General features: G+C 40.0%; 1 protein-coding gene across 1 annotated transcript in view; it reads right to left on the reverse strand.

Annotated features, from left to right (window-relative positions):
* Positions 1-21,502, reverse strand: part of lrp5 (low density lipoprotein receptor-related protein 5) — an 83,407-nt gene that overhangs the window by 42,236 nt on the left and 19,669 nt on the right. The window contains exons 4-11 of the mRNA XM_030053903.1: positions 18,522-18,590; positions 18,099-18,227; positions 13,197-13,393; positions 12,070-12,201; positions 4,285-4,373; positions 3,962-4,180; positions 2,594-2,682; positions 1,705-1,876 (exon numbers count right to left, since the gene is read on the reverse strand). Of these exons, the coding sequence (XP_029909763.1) occupies positions 1,705-1,876; positions 2,594-2,682; positions 3,962-4,180; positions 4,285-4,373; positions 12,070-12,201; positions 13,197-13,393; positions 18,099-18,227; positions 18,522-18,590 (1,096 nt within the window). The remainder of the gene's footprint in view (positions 1-1,704; positions 1,877-2,593; positions 2,683-3,961; positions 4,181-4,284; positions 4,374-12,069; positions 12,202-13,196; positions 13,394-18,098; positions 18,228-18,521; positions 18,591-21,502) is intronic.

The following is a 21,502-nucleotide window of genomic DNA, read 5'->3' on the forward strand; positions in this document are numbered from 1 at the left end:
TCCTCTCTTTCCAGCCTCTCCCTTTTCCTTTTTACTTCTTCTTAGGTAAGAATGAGCTGATCAGGCAGTTTTGAACACTGAATTCCCTGTTAAAGCACACAGCCAGACAAACAGAATTGCACTGGAAGAAATACAAGGACAAACAGACAGGTTGGTAGACAGGCAGCCAGACAGATTAACAGACAGGAATGCAGCCAGAAAGCGTTCAGCCTGAAGTCTTTGTCTGTCACCACACTTTTCCAAAGATTTTCAATCTGTCAGTGCCTTTTTTGCATTAAAGGTGCTATGTGTGGTACATTTAACATCTATAAATTCTTATCAAATGCAATACTTACAAACAAATAAGACCATCATTGAGACGATCTGCAGTCTTTATTTCAAACCAGTGGTTTTGCTGTATTCGATATAAGTCGGAGGTAGGAATTACATCATTAACAATCTCTATGCATTTGAGCTACATCAAGTCGGAAGAACATAGATGCCACTACAGTTGGTGCTTTGCTCTGTCTGAGCACCAAAATTGACTAAAAAGCTAAAAAGTACACAAATAATTGTTTTCTTACAATGCACAATGGGAGTAGCCATCCTAATATGAAATCAGATCTTTCAGAGTTGGGCCTTGAGAAGCCTTGTCTAGCCAATTAAGAATTTCAAGTTCAGCGGGCGTCTTTGTTGCTTTTATTTTGTTTAGTTTGTTTTTTGGAACGTAGCATGTGCTAGTGTTTTTCCAATAAGACCACAATTACCATAATACCTGTTGCTTCCTGTCCCTCTATGACAAATTCTGTCTTTGCTGAAGAGGATAAACACCTCAGAAGTGATTTCTCCCACCGACCTTTCACTCATTCCACCCACAGCCATTGCCAGAAACTCCATTTGTGCTGTAAGGACTGAACCAACTGCTTGCTGTGTGCAGTACCGCAGCCTCCCTCCATTTGTGCCATAAAGCAATCAAGCTATATTTTCACTATATCCAAACCAGTGGCACACAATAATTAACTTGACCAAAACAGTTCTGGTTGTTGGTACTGTTAAGAATGCTAAGAACCAAGGGGCAAACAAGTGAACTGACCCGTGTTTGCACCACTCTGCAGTTGAGCCATTGCATCATCAATGGTGGGTGTAGCACAACGTAAGTAAACAGGAGGTAAATCAGTAGCTACTAACAAGAATACACGCTCACTTTTGCTGTCATGACAGTTCTCACTTCAGGTCTTACTAGTTTTTGGTTCCGGCTGGGAACCAACTTTTAAGGTTCTGACCCAATTTATTTTTGGTCAAAATGCTCAGAATGATTCAAATTTAGGTTTGTGAACTGGAGTGGAACCATTTCCTTGTTGGATGAAAATGTTAATGTTAATGCATCTGGAGGGGCCGGATGAGGCTTCTTTGTGAGTTGTCTTATTAGTTCATGGAAATGTTAGTAAAGTTGTTTGTCTTGTTTCTCAGTGTTTCACAGTTGTACATCAGTTGTACTGTATTGTATTGTTGTATCTAATGTTTGCTTATAGTGATACAGACTGCAGCTACTGAATATGAAAACAAATCAGCATTTACATCAGTGCAAATTGTATCTGATCATACAGAATAGAGTGAATAGAACAGTGTGACCCACAGGTCAGTTCTTTCCATCAACAAGCTAAAAAAAAAACAAAAAACTGTTACATCCCATCAACTTGTGGTTGAAATATTCACTGGACTTACCTCTATTTTGTCAGTCTTGGCATCTCCCCAGTAGAGTTTTCCTGCTTTATAGTCTATAGCCAGTCCATTGGGCCAACCCAGAGAGCTGTTGAGCAGAACCATACGGTCAGAACCATCCAGGTTAGCCCGCTCTATCTTGGGACGCTCACCCCAGTCTGTCCAGTACATGTAACTAGATGAGATAGAAACAGAGAAAAAAAGAAAAATAAGGGGATGTATTTCACATGAAAAGTGGCTTCTTTTATCAGACAACAATAGCAAGATTTTCTGTAGATCCATTCTCACAACTGCTTTCTAACTCACCACAGGAATAGACCATGAAAGTTAAAATGTTCACTGCATCTTTTTAAATATAATTTGAAGATACCATGTCATTAATTTAAACTTGTACTCATTCTATACAGTGTCTGCAAAGAAAATGGACTTACAGGAAAATCCTATCTGAAGGAGCTACTATTGTAACACTATAGTGTGATTTGTCAGAAGCAAAATATGGATGTGCAGAGAGGCCAGTACTTGTATTTGCACTGGCATTTGTTGAGACAGTAATTGTATTTGGGGGAAAACAAACAAACAAACAAACAAAAAAACAGAAATAGGTGTGTGTGTGAAACAGAAGCAGGGGTGCAGGTTCTAAAAAAATTTAAAAAAGTGACAATATAGTACAATTTTTCTTCAATTACCTGTTATAATGATGTACATATACTGTGTATAATAATCATATATAATGTTTATAAAAAATATTTAGTTCCTAATCCGTACATAAGCCAATAAGTTAAAATTTCCTCCAAACCCACACGCACGTACATACGCAAGCACGCACGCACGCACACACACACACACACACGCGCACACACACACACACACACACACACACACATGCACCTACCCATTAACCGGGTCTAAGACAATGGCTCTGGGTTCATCCAGGTTTTCTGAGATTAAGATTTTCCGGGAGGTTCCATTCAGCCTGGTTACCTGGCATAGCAAATGACACAATTCAATATTAAAACTCCTCTGAGCATGCATGTTTCTATACAAGTATTTTATATCCACCCAAGCAATTTGTTCATCCACACATTTTTCCTTTTGTTTCCTAATAAATGATTCTTCCATATTTCTGTTGTCTCTCTGTTAACTGGAACAGGAAAGAGCTGCCAGCCACAGCCTCTCACAATGAACCACAGAGGCTTTATCCTGGAGAAAGAGACTGTGTGCCCCTGTGACCGTTTGAGCTCTGTTGTCCAGAGCTTTAGCTCCTGGTAGGGTCACGGAAAGGCAAAGAGGTCTCATGTGAGGGGCAAGATGAATAGGGATTCATAAGCCCCTATGCAGTGTCTAACCATGGAAACGGGCACTTTGCCCAGATTATGGAGAGCTGGGTCTGCTCCTGGAGCAAGGTTTGTGAGGGGAGCTTGTAGGCAAGTGCCTGGTGGATGAACCTGTCACAGGGACCAGTTAGGCTTAGCCTGAACGAGCATCATGAGGCCGTCCTCCAGTTGGCCTACCATCTGCAGGAAAAGTAGGGGCTGGGCGCGATGCCACTTGAATGGTGTCTTAGTGCAGAGTTATTGGTAGACTGGACCTTAAGACCCAGACACACCAAACTGACATCAAAGAACTAGTGGCTGGCATGAAAGAGGTTCTGGCTATCCATGGTGAAGGCAGGGCCGGAGGATTCAGGGGGATTGTCACTCTTTTCCTTGTTCTGTTCTTTGTAATTTTCAAGGACAGGTGGGCCCAACCTTAGGGTTAAGGTGCCCAAACATCCGAGAAGAGTTTGGTCCTCTGCATTGAAAGGGGCCAGTTACTGTGGTTCAGGCATCTAATTAGGATGTTGTCCTCAGCCTCCTACCACCGTAAACTGATAAGCAGCAAACATGGATGGATGAAGTCCTTTGTATGTGCCTTGGCTGATGGAGGAATTGTTGTACTGCGTTCCCCCATGCAAAAATCAAACAAATAATTGATTTACTATTCAGGTCTTAACCGTACCTTTTTTATTATTTAACAATGGCTGCAATCACTTATGATAGCCCAAAATGACAATCTCACTTGATCAATGTTGTGAAACATGAATCAAGGTTATATTACACCAATTTAAAACAAATCTGTGCGCATTAACACTAAAGAAACTGACAGATTTCATATAATGTGGGCTGTTCCAGCAGTGAAATTACTCTTTAATAAAAGGCTAGTATTGGACCCCCACACCAATATAACTTTACATGATATCAACTCAAAGTTTCTGACATACCTCGATCCGATCTGTGCCGGTGTCAGTCCAGTACAGATTTCTGGCAACCCAGTCTACAGCAATGCCGTCTGGGTGGCTGATCTCCGTGGTAACCAGCGTCATGGCATCACTGCCATCAATGCGGGAACGCCGAATGGCCTTAACCTCATCATCTGTCCAATAGACATAACCTTCAACCGGGTCATAGTCTATAGCTATGGCATGACGAATGTCATCAACCTGTGATAGCATGGATTAGAATAGAGAGTTAGGAACAGAGTATAACAGGACAGGACAGAGATATGTACATGTGTGTGTGTGTGTGTGTGTGTGTGTGTGTGTACCTGTAGCACTATGTCAGTGAAGTCCGGTAGATCTAGTGAGATTCTCCTCAGGTCTGTCCGTCGGGCCAGCAACAAAACCTGCTCTGCCCCTGTAAAATAAACAGAAATAACAGAGCAAGAAAAATCATTCTACCACATGCATACATTTTTCAGTGCTAAGATCAGAGGATACTAAGAACCATTTACCATGCAATCTAAAGCCAGACTGATACTGGATTTTTGGGGCAAACACTGATACTGATATTTGGGAGGTTAAAATATTAGATAACAATGCACCAGCCAACATTTTTTTTTTCATATGAACACTTATACAACAAGGAATCATTTCATTTGGTAATCAAGTAGTTGCAATAAATATATGTACTGGATGTTTTAACATTTTATAGCTGTACAACAAACTGGACTTCTTAATGCAGTACTCAGCACCTTCTGCTCAGCAGCAATACGCTGCTTTGCCGACTCAATCTTGTATGTATTTTAAACAATGTCTGATGGACAAAATAATGATAGTGTTTGTAAATTAACTTAAGTGCTTTTTACTGTGAGATGAAATGTCTTTTTTTTCATATTGGCCAATATATACACCAACACTGATAATTGTGATGAGCTAGTATCAGCCGATAATATCAGCCATCCGATATATAGGTCAGGCTCGGCTAAAGTATATACACTATATTACCAAACGTATTCGCTCACCCATTCAAATGATCAGAATCAGGTGTCCTAATCACTTGGCCTGGCCACAGGTGTATAAAATCAAGCACTCAGGCATGCAGACTGTGAAACAAGACATTTGTGAAAGAATGGGCCGCTCTCAGGAGCTCAGTGAATTCCAGCGTGGAACTGTCATAGGATGCCACCTGTGCAACAAATCCAGTCGTGAAATTTCCTCGCTCCTAAATATTCCACAGTCAACTGTCAGCTCTATTATAACAAAATGGAAGCGTTTGGGAACAACAGCAACTCAGCCACGAAGTGGTAGGCCACGTAAAGTGACGGAGAGGGGTCAGCGGATGCTGAAGCGCATAGTGCAAAGAGGTCGCCGACTTTCTGCACAGTCAATTGCTACAGAGCTACAAACTTCATGTGACCTTCAGATTAGCCCAAGTACAGTACGCAGAGAGCTTCATGGAATGGGTTTCCATGGCCGAGCAGCTGCAGCCAAGCCACACATCACCAAGTGCAATGCAAAGCGTCGGATGCAATGGTGTAAAGCACGCCGCCACTGGCCTCTAGAGCAGTGGAGACGTGTTCTCTGGAGTGATGAATCACGCTTTTCCATCTGGCAATCTGATGGACGAGTCTGGGTTTGGAGGTTGCCAGGAGAACGGTACATTTCAGACTGCATTGTGCCGACTGTGAAATTTGGTGGAGGAGGAATTATGGTGTGGGGTTGTTTTTCAGGAGCTGGGCTTGGCCCCTTAGTTCCAGTGAAAGGAACTTTGAATGCTTCAGGATACCAAAACATTTTGGACAATTCCATGCTCCCAACCTAGTGGGAACAGTTTGGAGCGGTCCCCTTCCTCTTCCAACATGACTGTGCACCAGTGCACAAAGCAAGGTCCATAAAGACATGGATGACAGAGTCTGGTGTGGATGAACTTGACTGGCCTGCACAGAGTCCTGACCTGAACCCGATAGAACACCTTTGGGATGAATTAGAGCGGAGACTGAGAGCCAGGCCTTCTCGACCAACATCAGTGTGTGACCTCACCAATGCGCTTTTGGAAGAATGGTCAAAAATTCCTATAAACACTCTCCTCAACCTTGTGGACAGTCTTCCCAGAAGAGTTGAAGCTGTAATAGCTGCAAAAGGTGGACCGACATCATATTGAACTCTGTGGGTTAGGAATGGGATGGCACTTCAGTTCATAGTATGAGTAAAGGCAGGTGAGCGAATACTTTTGGTAATATAGTGTATATATTTTGTTAGACCTCAGGTGACTACGCTGAAAGAATTTGACACCATCAAAAACTCTTCATTTTTAACGTTTAAAAGGCTATGTTTGTAACTTTATCTCAGCTCTGCCCACAAACTCCACCCCTTCATTTGATTGACAGTCTAAGTTGCATGCCTTTTAGGTTTTCAGATAACAATGCCAACTACACTACCTTTTGGCACATCATTTACTACAATTTCCAGCTCAACACGGGACTGTAGCACAAATACCATGGCAAAACTAGCTAGCAAGCTAACTTACAAGATGAGTAAGAAAACCGCTATGTCTGTATCATTACAAAATCCTTTTTCTAATTTCAATTCAGTTCAATTCAAGCTTTATTTCGGACTCATGAAAGGGTCCATAGCACATGTATGGTATAAAAAGAAGTAAGAAAAATAAGGCATACAAGATAAACCCACAACAATTCATCTTTGAATTTAAAAACCAGTTCATATGTAAGCTATCTCCTCAGTGTTTTCTGAACCTGGATGAGCACTGATAGCAGCACGTCCCAGTGTTGGTTAAAGCCACTATAATTCTGTTCTCTGACCCATCCAAGCTACACATGACACATTGTACATCATCATTGTACATTCTTAGAAGTGTGCCACATGTAGGAACATACAGGAGTTTCACTCTTCTCCACAAGCAACAGGTGCTATGACTATGAAATTCATATAGAGCATCATTTCAGCCTTTTCACACTGCAGTAGATATTTTTTGGACAACTTTGCTCCAAAGCAGTGGTGTAGTCTAGTTTCTAGGTTATTCTAGTGGGTATCCGCGCGCACGCACGCACGCACGCACGCACGCACGCACACACACACACACACACACAGGCTCCGTTAACGTTAGCTCCAGCTGTAGTGTCCCCTGAAGCAGCAGTATTCACAGGACAAGCAGCAGGCTTACTGAAACACTGAAATAGTGTCATTTGGTTTTGCTTTCTCTTCATTGTTTTTTCTCCCCTTGCTTAATGTTGGACCATTTGAAGTTGTTGATTCGTGCCCCTCTTCTTCTAAGCCAGGGGTGTCGAACTGGTGCCACGGAGGGCCAAGAGACTGCAGGTATTCATTCCAACCGAAAACTCGGGGCCAGGTGATTTCACTGATTAGTCCCACCTCTCTCTGCTTGAGAGAGTTGGGGTGATCACTTGGTGGAGTTTTCGGTTGGAATGAAAACCTGCAGACTCTCGGCCCTCCATGGTACCAGTTTGACACCCCTGTTCTAAACCATACACTTTTTTTCCCACCATACAACTTCACCGCTTCCTTAGTAGTTTACAACGTGTTCACGTCACGCCTGACGGAAGCCCCTATGGTCAAAAAGAGCCCGCTTCGTAACACAGAGAAGGCGAATTTATGAACAGGAAAGTGAACATTATGTCAAAAAAAACATACTGATACATATCTTTGCGCATTTTTAAGTGGTTATACGGAAATTCGGGACCTTTACTAGTGGGTATACAGCGTATACCTGCGTATCACGTAGACTACACCACTGCTCCAAAGTTCATGTCATAGTCCAAGCGGAGTTTATGCGTTAGCCCCTGTCTAAATGTCATATGTCAATGTTATTGTGATAATTAGACAAGGTCCTGCACTATTGTTGTTTTTTTGTTTGTTTGTTTTGTTTTCAAAAAAGGGGAAAGACTGTAGGAGCAGTCCATTGAACTTGTCACAATAACATTTTAACTTGTTGCCATGTTTTTTTTTTTTAGGCAATAAGGCTTTTTTGACTGTTTTTAAGTGAATTGAGTGTTGTGTGTTTTAATTTTATGTAGTAGTAGCGTGTCACAGTAGTGTCAGCTTTACATCACTCAAAGTTACTTTGTTTCTTTACTCCTCAACCCTGGTCATACCAGTTATACCGCCTCCCAGTCAAAAGTGTGGTTTGCAAATAAGCAGGTCATAGGCTGTTTAACACATGCTTAAATTTTAACCCATTAATGACCAATGACTATATTCAGTATGTCAAGGAAAAGCCCAACAGACTTTTTTCTGTTAGCAGTGGAAACACAAAATTGGCTGTGGAAACAAAATCAAAATGTCTGATTTCACATATTTATCATGTCTTACCTGGTACACAAAGTTGCTTAGAAACACACACACACAAAAAAAAAAAAAAAAAAAAAAAAAAAAAAATCACAAAAAAGTATAACATTCCACAATGAGTGTGAATCAGGTGTTGGCTTTCACCTGCTGGTGAGCACTGAAGGTGAGGGAGATGAAGAGCAGCACGCTGGCCTGTTTCTGTTGGACAGGCAGGTGGACAGGTAGATAGCTTAGCTGGGGAGGAGGAGCCAACTTTGAATGTTGTGTTTATAAACCTAAACACACTACTACTCCTTCATGATGTAAGGGAAATTATAAAAATCCACTGTGGACATGGATGGATATAATTATCTTTTTTTTTTTTGCCTCTGGTTTGGGTACAAAGTGCTGTGTTAGAGCCTGAGAGTGCAGTGATAGAGAAATTCTTATGTTAACCTCAATATGTACCTAATATGTTATTCTTGTGTAACCCTCTATTCTTTCATAAAGAGGTGTCTTTGTTCATTATTAAAAAGACTGCAGCAGAGTTGAGACAATGTTCAAGGCCCTGCATCTGCTTGAGAATACAAAGCTCACACTGTAAACCTTTTCTTATCACTCTGGAAAAAAACAATGTGCTTTTCCATTATAAGACTGTGCCTCTCACACACTCTCGTGCCCTCTTTGCTCTGCAAACTGGTTCACTGGTTGACTCTCTGTAGAGAAAAAGTGTCACCTTTATATATAAAGATACTGTATCATGCATGATGCTGTGCCTGTGACTCAATTGTTTTATTTAAGACAATTTCCCTGACATTCTGGGGGCTCATCCGGGACCTCAACATCCCTTGCCATCCACTTTCAGATTCGAAGTCAAAGCAGAATTGAGCACAGGTCCGTTTGATTTCAAGCTTAAGCTTAAGAGCCAGGATCGCAACCAGATTAGTGATAAATGGCTGACCGTATCCATTCGCACAAGGTAGAGAAAAGTCAGACGACCATCAGGAGGTCATGACAGTGTGGATACCTGACAGAAAATGACACTGAATCCACATTTCTGCCAAGATTTGGGCTTTTAAAGGCAGTGGTCTTAAACTTTTGATCAGCTGATGAACTGCCTATTTCAGTTTAATGGTTGTTTGCAATAACTTGCTTACTCAAATTTTTTTTTTTTTTTTGTCTCACTCCCATTTCTTCTTTTTGCATTTTGAAGCTCTACTTAGAACCTTCTTAAGATCCAACAGTGCAAAATGTAAATTCTTGCAATTTCTCAACTGGTCTTAAAATTTTGATCAGGAATGTATACCCTTTGTACAAACAGTTGACTGTAAAAATGGGTTCATGACATTGGTGTTGTTGCAAAAATATGGTGACAGATTGAGACCAGTGGCTTATTATTCCACCAAGCTTGATACTGTAACTAGCGCAATGCCAGCCTGCTTACAAGCAGTACTAGCTGTAGCTTTAGCTGTACAAGCTAGTGTTCCTATAGTGCTTTTTCAATCATTACAACTGTGGGCGCCCCATGCAGTAGCTGTCTTACTTCTGCAAGGCAAAAATGTTTACATGTCACCGGCGAGACAACTTTGCTGCAAGTCTGTTCTCTTATCACGGCCACATATCGAAATTAAACGGTGCACCATTCTAAATCCCTCTACATTATTGTCAACTGCTGATGATGGAGGGAAAGATGACAATTATGACCATGACTGCTTGAAAATAGTACAATACTCTATGACAGCTAGACCTTACCAGATGAGCCAATACCAAATTCTGACTTGATTGTTTTTGTTGATGGCTACAGCAGGAGAACACAGACTGGTAAAAATGAAATGGGTTTTGCTGTGGTTTGTCATGACAGTGCTATGTTGGCTGCTGCCCTACTGTTTCATCTCTCTGCTCAAGCTGCAGAAATGGTGGCATTAACTCAAGCATGTCGTCTGGAAACTGGGATCCATTTTCCTAGCAGGCAATAGGCTACAAAAAACACTACAGAATCTTTCACCCTTGCACTAAGATCACAATCTGTAGGTCAGATTCAATCAGCCCCTCTCCACTTTGCAAAACATGACTGCCATGTTTCATGACTCTTACATTACACAAAATGTAAGGAGCGCATGTGTAGTACCTCTCTGAGTGCTATTCCAGTAAATATATAAATATGAGGACAGCTTCCTTTGCTGAATTGAGTACTCAGGAGCTGGATCATTGTACAGGTATCAGTATACCTCTTGAGAAAATGTTTTTTTTTTACACATGAGCCAAGCTGTACTACTGCCTCTTTCTCACCTCCTCCCAACTCCCAACCAATTGGGAAACAAAAGGATCTGGTGTCCTGAGGGATCCTCCAGCTTGTTTGGCTGTTGGCTCAGATTTAAAGAGAAAACAATCTCACCTCCTGGGAGACAATTAAGTGTTTTACTTGGTCTCTCACACCTCTGTTTTAGCAAATTTATAGCAGTTCGAAGTGCCTCTCCTTCACCCATTCCTTTGATTCTCTCACATATTTGTCTCACAGTACAATTCATGTACTTTATGACTGCTTATCAGCAAAACACTGCCAAATCAAGTATATAAAACACATTTTCAGATTTTAACAGTTTTTACCTTTGAACCATAGTGAAATTATTTAGCATTAAAGCCAACCATACAGCAATGCATAAGCACCGTTCTCAATAACTATAAATTGTTTGACATGAAACCATGTACGGCATATACTCTCCAATATCTTCAAAAGATGAAGTAGTTACAAACTTGAAAACATGTTCTCCAAATAATGTAAATCTTTTCCGTGTCTCTCTTGCCAGCTACAGCCTTAACCAATCAAAATTTGAACTCTCAGCTCAGGCACCAATCAGATTTGACTTACAGAATGGTTCCAAAGTTAACTAAATGAGAGGAGTGAGGGAGGAATAAATAAAGGAAAAGAGGGAGAATGAAGGAGGGAAAGGGTCTGAGACTCCAGTCTTTTCCTCGCTTGACTTGATTTGAGAAACAAGTCGTTAAACATCCTGGACACACACACACACACACACACACACACACACATGTGTTGCTGCCACCACAATAACAAAGGCCTTCAATTTAACCAGCCAAGCACAACAAATTAGAAGCATGGACACTTGCTCATTTTCACACACACACACACACACACACACACACACACACACACACACACACAAACGGCCAGATAACACAATAGAGTATTGTTGAGTTGACAACAACAGTGGCTAAGTGATTGGGTGGCATCCTTCATTCAAACTTAATATATTCACATAACATGTCCTAACGGATACACACATACACACACACATGCACTAGCACACTGTCATTGTTTTTTTGTTTCACGTTTTTTTAGTGGCAGCAGAATAAGGCTCTCTTGTTTTATGATCGTGGGACTCAATATGGCAGCTGGTCAGCCAGCTAGAGAGTGAAAGTCGATTTTACTATCCCTGTACAGCAGTCCTGCTTTACTAGATTAGAAACTAAAGCAAACAGTAATGTAAGTAAACACCAGTTCAACTCTCTGGCAAAGCACTAGGTCACTAGCAATAGATTACAAATATGTCCGGCTAACATTTAGACAGATTACGATAGCCATGGGGTGTGTCTCTGTTTAGATTAGCTGGCATCCTCTGCTGGTCCTACTCTGAGTGCATGGATGGCAACAGGAGAGAAAACCCAAGCGTATAGAACTGACAGAAACACCATTAAAGTCAACGATTAAAGAGTGAAAAGAACAAAGTAGTGGTGAGCATTACCAGATCCAATTTAGTTTGTGGTTAGATTGGTGTAACTGGGATACATACCAGGTTTGCATGTCTTGCCATCTGGTTTGAGCTGGACTCCAGTGGGACAGGCACAGCTGTAGAAAGGCTGGACAGGAGACAGCAGGCAGAGATGACTGCATCCTCCATTATTCTCACTACAGGGAGTCTCAACTGTAGGGACAATGACAGAAAGAGAAAGACATAAAGGGAGAGGAAAGAGAAAGAGAAATTAATGGGTAAATGGAAAAATACAATTAGTTTCCAAAACCACTAAAAGCTCCTGAGAATGAGAAAGAAGAGCTGATATCAAGTACCCCAATTCATCAAATTTAATGTAAAACTGGCTGACAGAAATATTGCCTACAAGCATTTTGCATAAAAAGGCATTTACTGCATTTAGTGGTCCTTCCCCAACATATTAAAATTCCCTTGATTTCTTTCCAAAACATGACAGGCTTTAAATTAAATTACAAGACCACTGACATAAAATTATCACAAATTTACCCCAAAATGTGCAAAGAATTACCCAAAAAGTACAAAGCAAAACAAAACAACAATATATTTATCTTATTTTGTATATCTAAAATTAAATTAGAATATAAAATAAAACAATTGACCCCCCACCAAAAAAATAAATAAATAAATAAAAATTAAAAAATAAATAAATAAAGTGAATTTTGTTTTCTGGTTATTGCTTTAATTTAGAAATAGCTCAATCAGATATACTAACCATTTACTGGTGAAATGTTTCATGGTCAGTAAAATAAATTAAAAACATTAGCAATGTGATGGTGCTTGTTTTCCCTTCATTTGGTGAGATCCCACTTGACAGGAGGCATCATGGGCTAAACATACTATGAATGAGTTTCACCTTAGAGCAAAGGCTCTTCTGATACCACATTTTTGTCTAGTAAAATACTTACTGTTGCCATATGACTAAATTATAGTTCAGGTTTTCATTTTGTTGCAAATAAATAATGACACACCAATCATTTTTTTCATATTTGTGAGCAATTTGACCAAGTATTAGAATAAAAATAGACAACCAATGTAGTATTGATCAATTCTACTATAGATACGCACACACACACACACACACACACACACACACACACACACACACACACACACACACACACACACACACACACACACAGTCCACTTACTATAGGGCTGTCTCTGTGGTCCCAGCACTTGGATGTCCATAGGAGAATAAATGCCGCTCAGGATCTCTCTGGCTTTGTCTCCGTTGTGTTTGTTACATGCGTGGATGGAGCGAGTCTGCCAGTCCGTCCAGTATAAGGTCTCCTCAGACAGTGTTAGTGCAAAAGGATGGGTTAGGGTACCCTCCACTACCGTTTCCCTGGGGGACAAAACAAATACATCTCTACAATGGAATCAATCATTCAGTCAAGCTTATTTATACAGCACAAGCCATACATCAAGTGCTGAACATGAGTGTTAAAACAAGCATGAGTTTAAATAGAATGAAAAAATACATGAATAAAATAAAGTATATAATATAAATAAAAAAATGAATAAGAAATGACAGTAAAATCAAAATCAGAAAAAAACACATTTAGATAAAAGCCAGGCTAAAAAGGTGTGTTTCAAATTTTCTCTCAAAAACATCCACACATCTGCCCCCCTCAGATCCTCCAGGTCTTAGTCCACTCTAGGAGCAACCAAAAGACAACTACCAGAGGACCTGAGGCATCTAGTGGGTACAGATCCAAAAAATCATGCAGTGTTTTTAAAACAGGTGTAATATGTGTTCTACTTCTGATCCTAGTCAGCACACAAGCAGCTGAATTGTGTATGAGTTGAAGTTGGTCTATGGCTTTTTTTGGTAATCCAGAATATAGAGCATTACAGTAGTCAAGCCCACTAGTGATAAAAGCATGCACTAGTTTTTCAGTGCTGACCTAAGAGAGAAAAGGAAGCACTTTGGCATTATTTTTCAGGTGATAAAAGGCAGATTTAGCCACATTCCTGATGTGGGCAGCAAAATATAAATTTCAGTCTATGATGACACCTAGGATTTTATCCTGGTGCCTGGGACTCAGCTTCTCTCACTGTGGCTCTGCTCCGATGACAAGTACCTCGGGTAGAGCTGAAGGAATTTCTGAGTCTGAGGCATTAATATCTAAAATACACTTGTGGAGGGCATCAATAGGGCTTGTGTCATCAGGAAACACAGCAATATAGAGAGGCGTATCATCCATGTAACTGTGAAAATTGATGCCTTGTGTCCTGATGACACTGCCAAGGGGCACCATATAAAAGCTGAAAATAACTGGACCTAGGTTCAAGGCCACAAATGACTCATTTCACATTTCCTGGATAAGTGGTCATCACAGGCAAGAAAAAAAAATCCCTACCTGTGAGGTAGGATGTAAACCACTTAAGAACAGTGACACAGAGACCTACAATTTTTTGCAGTATTTCTATGAGAATATTGTGGTCGACTGTATCAAACACAACACTTGAGGTTGTGGAGAACAAGGACAGAGTTTCCAAATGTCCAAGTGGATTCTAAGGTTGTTCAAAACATTTGTAAAAGCTGTTTCTGTACTGTGATGGGCCTGAAAACCTGACTAAATCTTTTCAAAAACCCACTTTGAGAAACGAAAATCATTTAGCTGCTTTAATTTGTCTAAGATTTAGAGTTAAAAATGGAAGGAAGGTGTGTCTTTGGTGTTGTAGAGTCCCATTCTGCTATCAAAGTTTATTCTTCTACATTTCTAAAAGAATTTTTGTAGTGTGCCATGTTGCCTTACCAAGCAGCATGCTTGTGTGTATGTGCACCAGCACAAAATTCAAGCTTCTCGTGTCATGTTTCATAAAAAATGAGTAATATGCTGACCTATTCTGAATTCGCTGTTTTAAAAGTTCATTTGTGTATGTGTTTGTTCTAGGGGTCGGATGAAGTGGACATAGGGAACAAACAAAGGAGCTGTTGCTAGCACTGCTCATTATCATTAAATAGGTTAAATCAACATTAGTTTGAAAAAAAAAAATGGAACAATGTATAAAGGCTGGAGATGTGTGCGTGTTTGTGTGTGTGTGTCAGTGAGTAAAGAGTTAATCAAAAGACCCCAATTCCTTTTCAGGGTGAAAAGACATTTCAGGTAATTTCACTTACATTTAAACACAAGTTAAACGGCTATACGCATGGTCTCAAACTTTTCAGATTCAGATGAATCTTCAACAATAGAGGTCCCACTTAAGTCTGTCAGTCTCACATGGACAGAAAAAGGAGTGCTTTAACAACCACTGGAAGGGCTTGGCCAATCAGAAACTATATTTGAAATGCTGCTGAAAGTGGAGCTTTTTGGTAAATGGATGTAATATCATTATGAAGCCCCTGCAATGAGACTCAAGTAAAAAAGTAGCCAACATTTCAAGGCCACATTTAAAAAAAAACAAGGGATGAATTCATTAATTTAACTATTAATGAAATTAATAAAATGTGGGAACAAAATACACATGTGGGTAACGTTCAGTTGAATAGTCTCACACTTCCCTATTAGAAACACGTGCAGGCACACACACATACACCCACACTTGGGCACAGGATCAAAGGAGGCTTGTGTTTGGAATATCAATACAGAAAAACCTTGCTTTCATCAATCATGATTTTAGCCCTGTGTGCATGTACATGAGTGTATGTGTGTGTGTTTGTGTAAAGGTACAAAATTCATTACTCAAAGCTGTCAGGTACATTCAAATGAAAGCCTGCTATGTTGTTTCTAATTTCAAGTTTCTGTTGTGTTTGTATGACAATTAGCTGGAAGATTAGATTTTCATACATGTTGTGTCTAATACATGTAAGTCCACAGCTAGCACAGACTGAATGCTGTTTCTCTGTTGTGGCTCCACTATGAGCACTGGCTGCCAGATTAGGTCATGCTGGAGCATTATGAGACTTCAAGATTACTACTGGCTAACTACATGACTATGTTTTAATATAGTGTCTCACTCGCATCTGTTTTTCTCTATGTCCATCCACCATGCCAAGTTAGTGCTATGGTATTAGACTGATTTCTGGTGATGACTTAAAGGTGTACTAGACAACTTCGTACACCAGCAGGCTAAAATGGCAGCAAGAGAATTTTAACACAGTACCATTGTGTTTACCAACCTGACCATCTGGGATGTGAGTTCACCCATTTTGAAAAATGAGATGTTATTTCACTTCCCCCCGGCTATTATGTAGGACAGTAGTGGTGCTATCTTCCTCTCATTGTTACTGAGTGCTGGCTACTGGATGCTCCAAAAGCGAACTGTTAGCCTGACATTGAGATGGACTGTGCAAACTGAAGAGGAAAAACTCTTGCCTTAGCTCTTATTCATATCTGGTTGGTCTGGTGTCACTGAAGATGAAACAGAAACTAATTCTACTGTGGCCTTCACTTCACAAGTCTCTCTGCATGAGAACTAAATGACTAAAATATAAAATGGCAGGAGAAATACGAGAGAGTGATGGATGGAGCTTGGATGGATTCAAAGAGAGAATGATAGGACTGGGGGGGAGAGGGATGATCGATGAACTCAAGGAGGGAAGGAAAGAGTGTTTCAGCGGCAAGTGTGTGTGGAGCAGAGTGTCTGTTTTGACTGGGGCCTCCACACCACAGCTCTGTTTATGTTGGACAAATCTGTCACACTCTCTTTCTCTCCATTCCCTTTTTTGTTCTCTCTCTTTCACTGTTTCTGTAGGCCTATTTTCCTCTTTGCCTGCTCCCTTGCGCTGTTCTTTACTAGGACGGAGTTGAACAGGATGAAAACTTAAAGTAGTTCAAGCTGATTTTTGATGGTGTGTGTGTTTGCGTGTGCAAAAGAAAGTTATAAAGCTTGAATTTCGAGTGAGATAGTTCAAGCTAATTGTCTTAAACTGGCTTCAAAGCTTTCAACCTCACAGTTAACCCTTTAATTTTACTACCCAAAAATAAGCACCAGTCATTACTAACGACAATCAATATTTTGTTTTTTGAATGACTGTACAGTTTTTGTTTGAGCAACCTCAACCAAATAGCTAATATTTGGAACAGATGTCTCACATACACGCATTTTGGGGTAATTTGTGAATATTTTTCTTCCTGTTTTTTTCCCCTGATCTAAATGTCTGATCTTTTTGTTGTATTTTTTGGCTAATTTGTTTCTCATTTTCTGTTAATATTTTTTCAATACCATTTTGGTAATTTTCTCAAAATTTAGTTTTTTTTTTTTTTTTTAGACTTTTTTAAGGTTCATTTTGATGATTTTTTGCTCATTTTATACCTTTTTCTTGGTTTAAATCTAAACGTTTATTTCAATGATGTCCACTGAAAGATGCATGTAAAAAAGAAATATAACAAGAATGTCTTAAGTTTTAGGGCTACGATTATCTTCCATAAGAAAACAAAAAGAATACAAATGATGAATATTAAATGAATAATGATGAAATCAAATCAAAATATACAGCAGCCAAGTGACAGAGCTGTCTCAGTTAGCTTCAGTTAGGCTGCATGCATTTTTCCAGGAATTACTGAAAGTAAACTTGTGATCGACCAGTAGTTCAAGAAGACCACTTAAGGATGAAATCAGTATTTTAAGTTTCACCAGAATGAACAATAGCAGTACCCTGGCTCTGCTAAATGGAACAGAGCCTTAGTTATTTGCTGCATTCATATCGTCATTGGATTCATGGGATAATCTGGAAGATCCTACTTCCTGTTTTGTGAAAAAAAATAATAGTATTGCATTCATGTGCTTTATAACTCAGATGCAGAAAGGCTGTTGCAATTAGCTTAATACTAATAAGAAGGCTAGCATTAGCCAATAAGCTTAGCCATTTCAGTTTTATTAAAACAACCATAGCAGAAGGCAAAGCATTTGGTAACTAAACATATCAAATATGACTTAATGTTTGAAATTTTTAGCTCTGACCCACTAAGGTTTTATCAGATCAAATTTCTTACCATTCACAGAAAACTGTAAGCCAAAATAGCACACACACACACACACACACACGCACGCACACGCACACGCACACGCACAAACATACACACACAGACAAAGCTCCATACCGTGCAGATCCGTCCAGGTTGGCTCTATGAATGAAGCTGAGCTTGGCATCTGCCCAGTACAACTTCTGCTCCACCAAATCAATAGTCAGACCGTTGGGCCAGTAAATGTCCACATCCACTATGACTTTCCTTTAGGAAACACACACACATTAAGTCACCAACCAAACTCAGCAACCAAGTGGTGAAGAACTGTTAAAGGTAGACTATCCAGTTTACGAATGTAAAGGTTAGGCTTGAGGAAAAATGAAAACCCCTTGGTTTGATAGTCTTGATCTCTGGATGTAAAGGCTAATAAACTATGGCATTAATGTAACAGTGGACATTATTGGAGGTACAAGGATTCTACAGGTCATTTACACATGCATGTAATGGGGATACAATAAAAATATAGAACACATGGAGCATGGAATTGCCAGACAGTACCTGTTGCTGCCATCCATGCCAGCTCTCTCTATCCTAGGCTCCTCACCCCAGTCTGTCCAGTACATGTAGCTGGAATCAGGAGAGATGCATTATACTGGTTATACAGGAGTTAGTTGTTTTATTATATGATACAACTATAGAACCAGATTTGCAACTGAAAAGAGTAAATTTTGTTTCTGCCAAATGACGCAAAAAGAGCATATTTTTGGGAATGGGTATTATTCAGTTAGTTCGGTTAGGAGCGCAAAATAAGCTGCAAACAATTGCTTCAAAGTTATGATGTTAAATATAGGAAGACTGCACACTTCTTTCCATAGAAAGTATATTATTTGTTAGGGCTCGAAATACCCACCTGCAACCTGCAATTTGCAGAAAAATTTTCGAGATTGCAGAAAAAAATAAAAACAACTTGCAATTTTGCAGGCAAAAAAAAATCCAGGTAATTTTGTCCTTTTCCACCCAATCTGGCTTGTAATAGGTCCAATACAGAATAAAGATGGTTATAAACAGTTTTCAGTGTGATTTCTTCTCAATATAATATGCAAATATCCATAAAATATTTGGTGCGGAAGATGCAGGTAGCACTCTGTTCACTTCCATATTGTAAAACTCCCTGGGAACAGGCAGCTCTCCTTCCCAGTATGCTGATGTTGCAGGCCCGAACAGAATCTGAGCCCGTGGTGCTCCGATGAAAACTCCATTGCAGTGTACCTAAACGCATCCCGTCCCTCCCCCCCTTTGTCTGTGGCTAATATCATGTCATGAAGTGGAACAACAGAGAAGAAAACAACTTGTTTTAACAACTAAAAGATGTCAAAAATCAAATATACAGCAGAAGAGCTGAGGCGTCATCATTTAGCGACACGAATCACTGCCAGAGATAGGTCATATGAATTTGCCAGTGATTTTTATGAGAGCGGGGGAGTGTTGTACTGTAAAGTTTGTCAGCACTTGGTGCATTATCTGAGGAAACAGACCATTGTGGAGCATCTAAAGTCTGAAAGACACGACAACAGAAAGATGAGTGGTTTGGGTAAGTAACATCTACTACCTACTAGCTGGTTAACAGTCTGAAATAATTTTAAATGTGCAGTCATCACCGGTGATCTAGTTTCTGGCATGCTGACAGTCCGTAGTGTCCGTAGTGTGTGCATGCATGTGTGTGTGTGTGTGTGTGTGTGTGTGTGTGCATGTTAAAAATTGTTATTTTTGCTCCAAACACATTGATTATAGTACTGGATAACTGTCTAAAACCTTAAAAAGGAAAAAAAATCACGCCTCAGAATAGGGCTGGGTATTGTTAAGAACCTCACGATTCAATTCGATTTCGATTCTTTGGGTAACAATTTGATTCGATTTCGATTTGATTCGATATTGATTTAAACACTTCGATATCGATTCAGTAACAAGTCGAAATGCACAAATAATTTTTGCTGCTTAGCCACATTAATCGGAGCTGACGTTAACTTGGAGTGACACACCCCCAGCTGAAATAAAACATTTGCCGGTGAATTTATTAAAAGGTAGATGTTTTTATGGTGCCGACACTGGAAAGCAGTAGCCTATATTTAAATATAACTGTTAATATAAGTTGGTTGTAGATAAAGATCAGTTGTGTTGGTGAGTCGCTGTCACGGCACCTGTTAGATTAAAAATGACCGAGAAGTCGGTAGAAGTATAACTATGAGTCCATGAAAAAAATATTTTTTTTCCAGCAGATATTCTAGTTACAACATGATTGAGCTAGCAAAGCAGTTTTTTTGTTGATGTGTGGTATTTATTCAGTTTTGGGGAATCACAATGTCAGGAAAACATGATAAGCCCAAGTTGGCTGGCTGACAAGGACAAGTTAACGTCAGATCTCATGTTTTCCGCTGAAATGGAGACAATACTAGCAAAAAACTTTTAGATTTTGAGAGCGAAATGCTCACAGTATGAATACATTTTGATTATACATCGCATTATTACACGAGAGGGTATGCTTGACCGTCATTATTGTCACTTCAGTGATGCGGCCAGAAACGAGGCGCTTGCGCCGAGTTCCGTTAGTATCAAGCACACCCTCTCGTGTAATAATGCTTAAAAGGATGTGTCGAGTTGCATCTGTTTTGGTTTAGCCACAGGTTGCTGCATAACATCGGCATGGTGTCGGCTAAGGTGGTTGCGCAGGTTCGTGATATTATTGCAGTAAATTAATACTGCCTGGCACAGTTTACACATGACTTGACTCTTGTCTGTTACCTGTGTTCCAGGGTTACTTTTAAATCCAAAGCCCAAACATCAGATTTTAAAGTCGCAGGCGCCGACTTAATGCTGCTGCTACTTGCTTCCATGTTGTAGTTGTGTACAGTGCAGCTTCCCTCTGTACAATGCGAATCACACGGAGGTGTTGCTCACCGCGCCCCCTACTGGTTAGGGTGTTGAATCGATTCAGAGGCTTTTCTGAATCGATATTGAATTGTGAAAAAATATATTGCAATGCACTGAGGAATTGATATTTTTACCCACCCCTACCACAGAATCCCACAGATTTTCTTCCTGAATCACCACAGAAAACCAGAAAAAAGTCTGCGAATTCTGTTTGGGCATGAAAGTCATGTGACACTAGTCAGCACACCAAATATGGAAGAAGCCGCTAAACCCATGCACTGAAAACAAATGCACTGAAGTCGAGAACATCGGAGCCCTTCGGAAACTCGCGGCAAGAAAAAAAAGTTCCGGACTGGGATTTGAAATAGTCAGTCTTTAATTCGATTGCTAAAACACAAAAACTGGTTCCTGTAGCACAAAAACCCAAACCTTTTGTCATTCCCAGAAGCACACACGCATTTCCCATAACCATAAACACAATTCACCTGTTTCCACACGTTTCAATATTCAAAACTCTTTCTGTAAAACCTTACACAAAAGTGGCCAGATAAATCATTCACTGCACTATGTGTTCATTCAGCAAACACATGCTCTCAATACAGTTAACTCAA

This window comes from Myripristis murdjan, chromosome 6 (genome assembly GCF_902150065.1).
Source record: "Myripristis murdjan chromosome 6, fMyrMur1.1, whole genome shotgun sequence".
NCBI classification, from domain to species: Eukaryota; Metazoa; Chordata; class Actinopteri; order Holocentriformes; family Holocentridae; genus Myripristis; species Myripristis murdjan.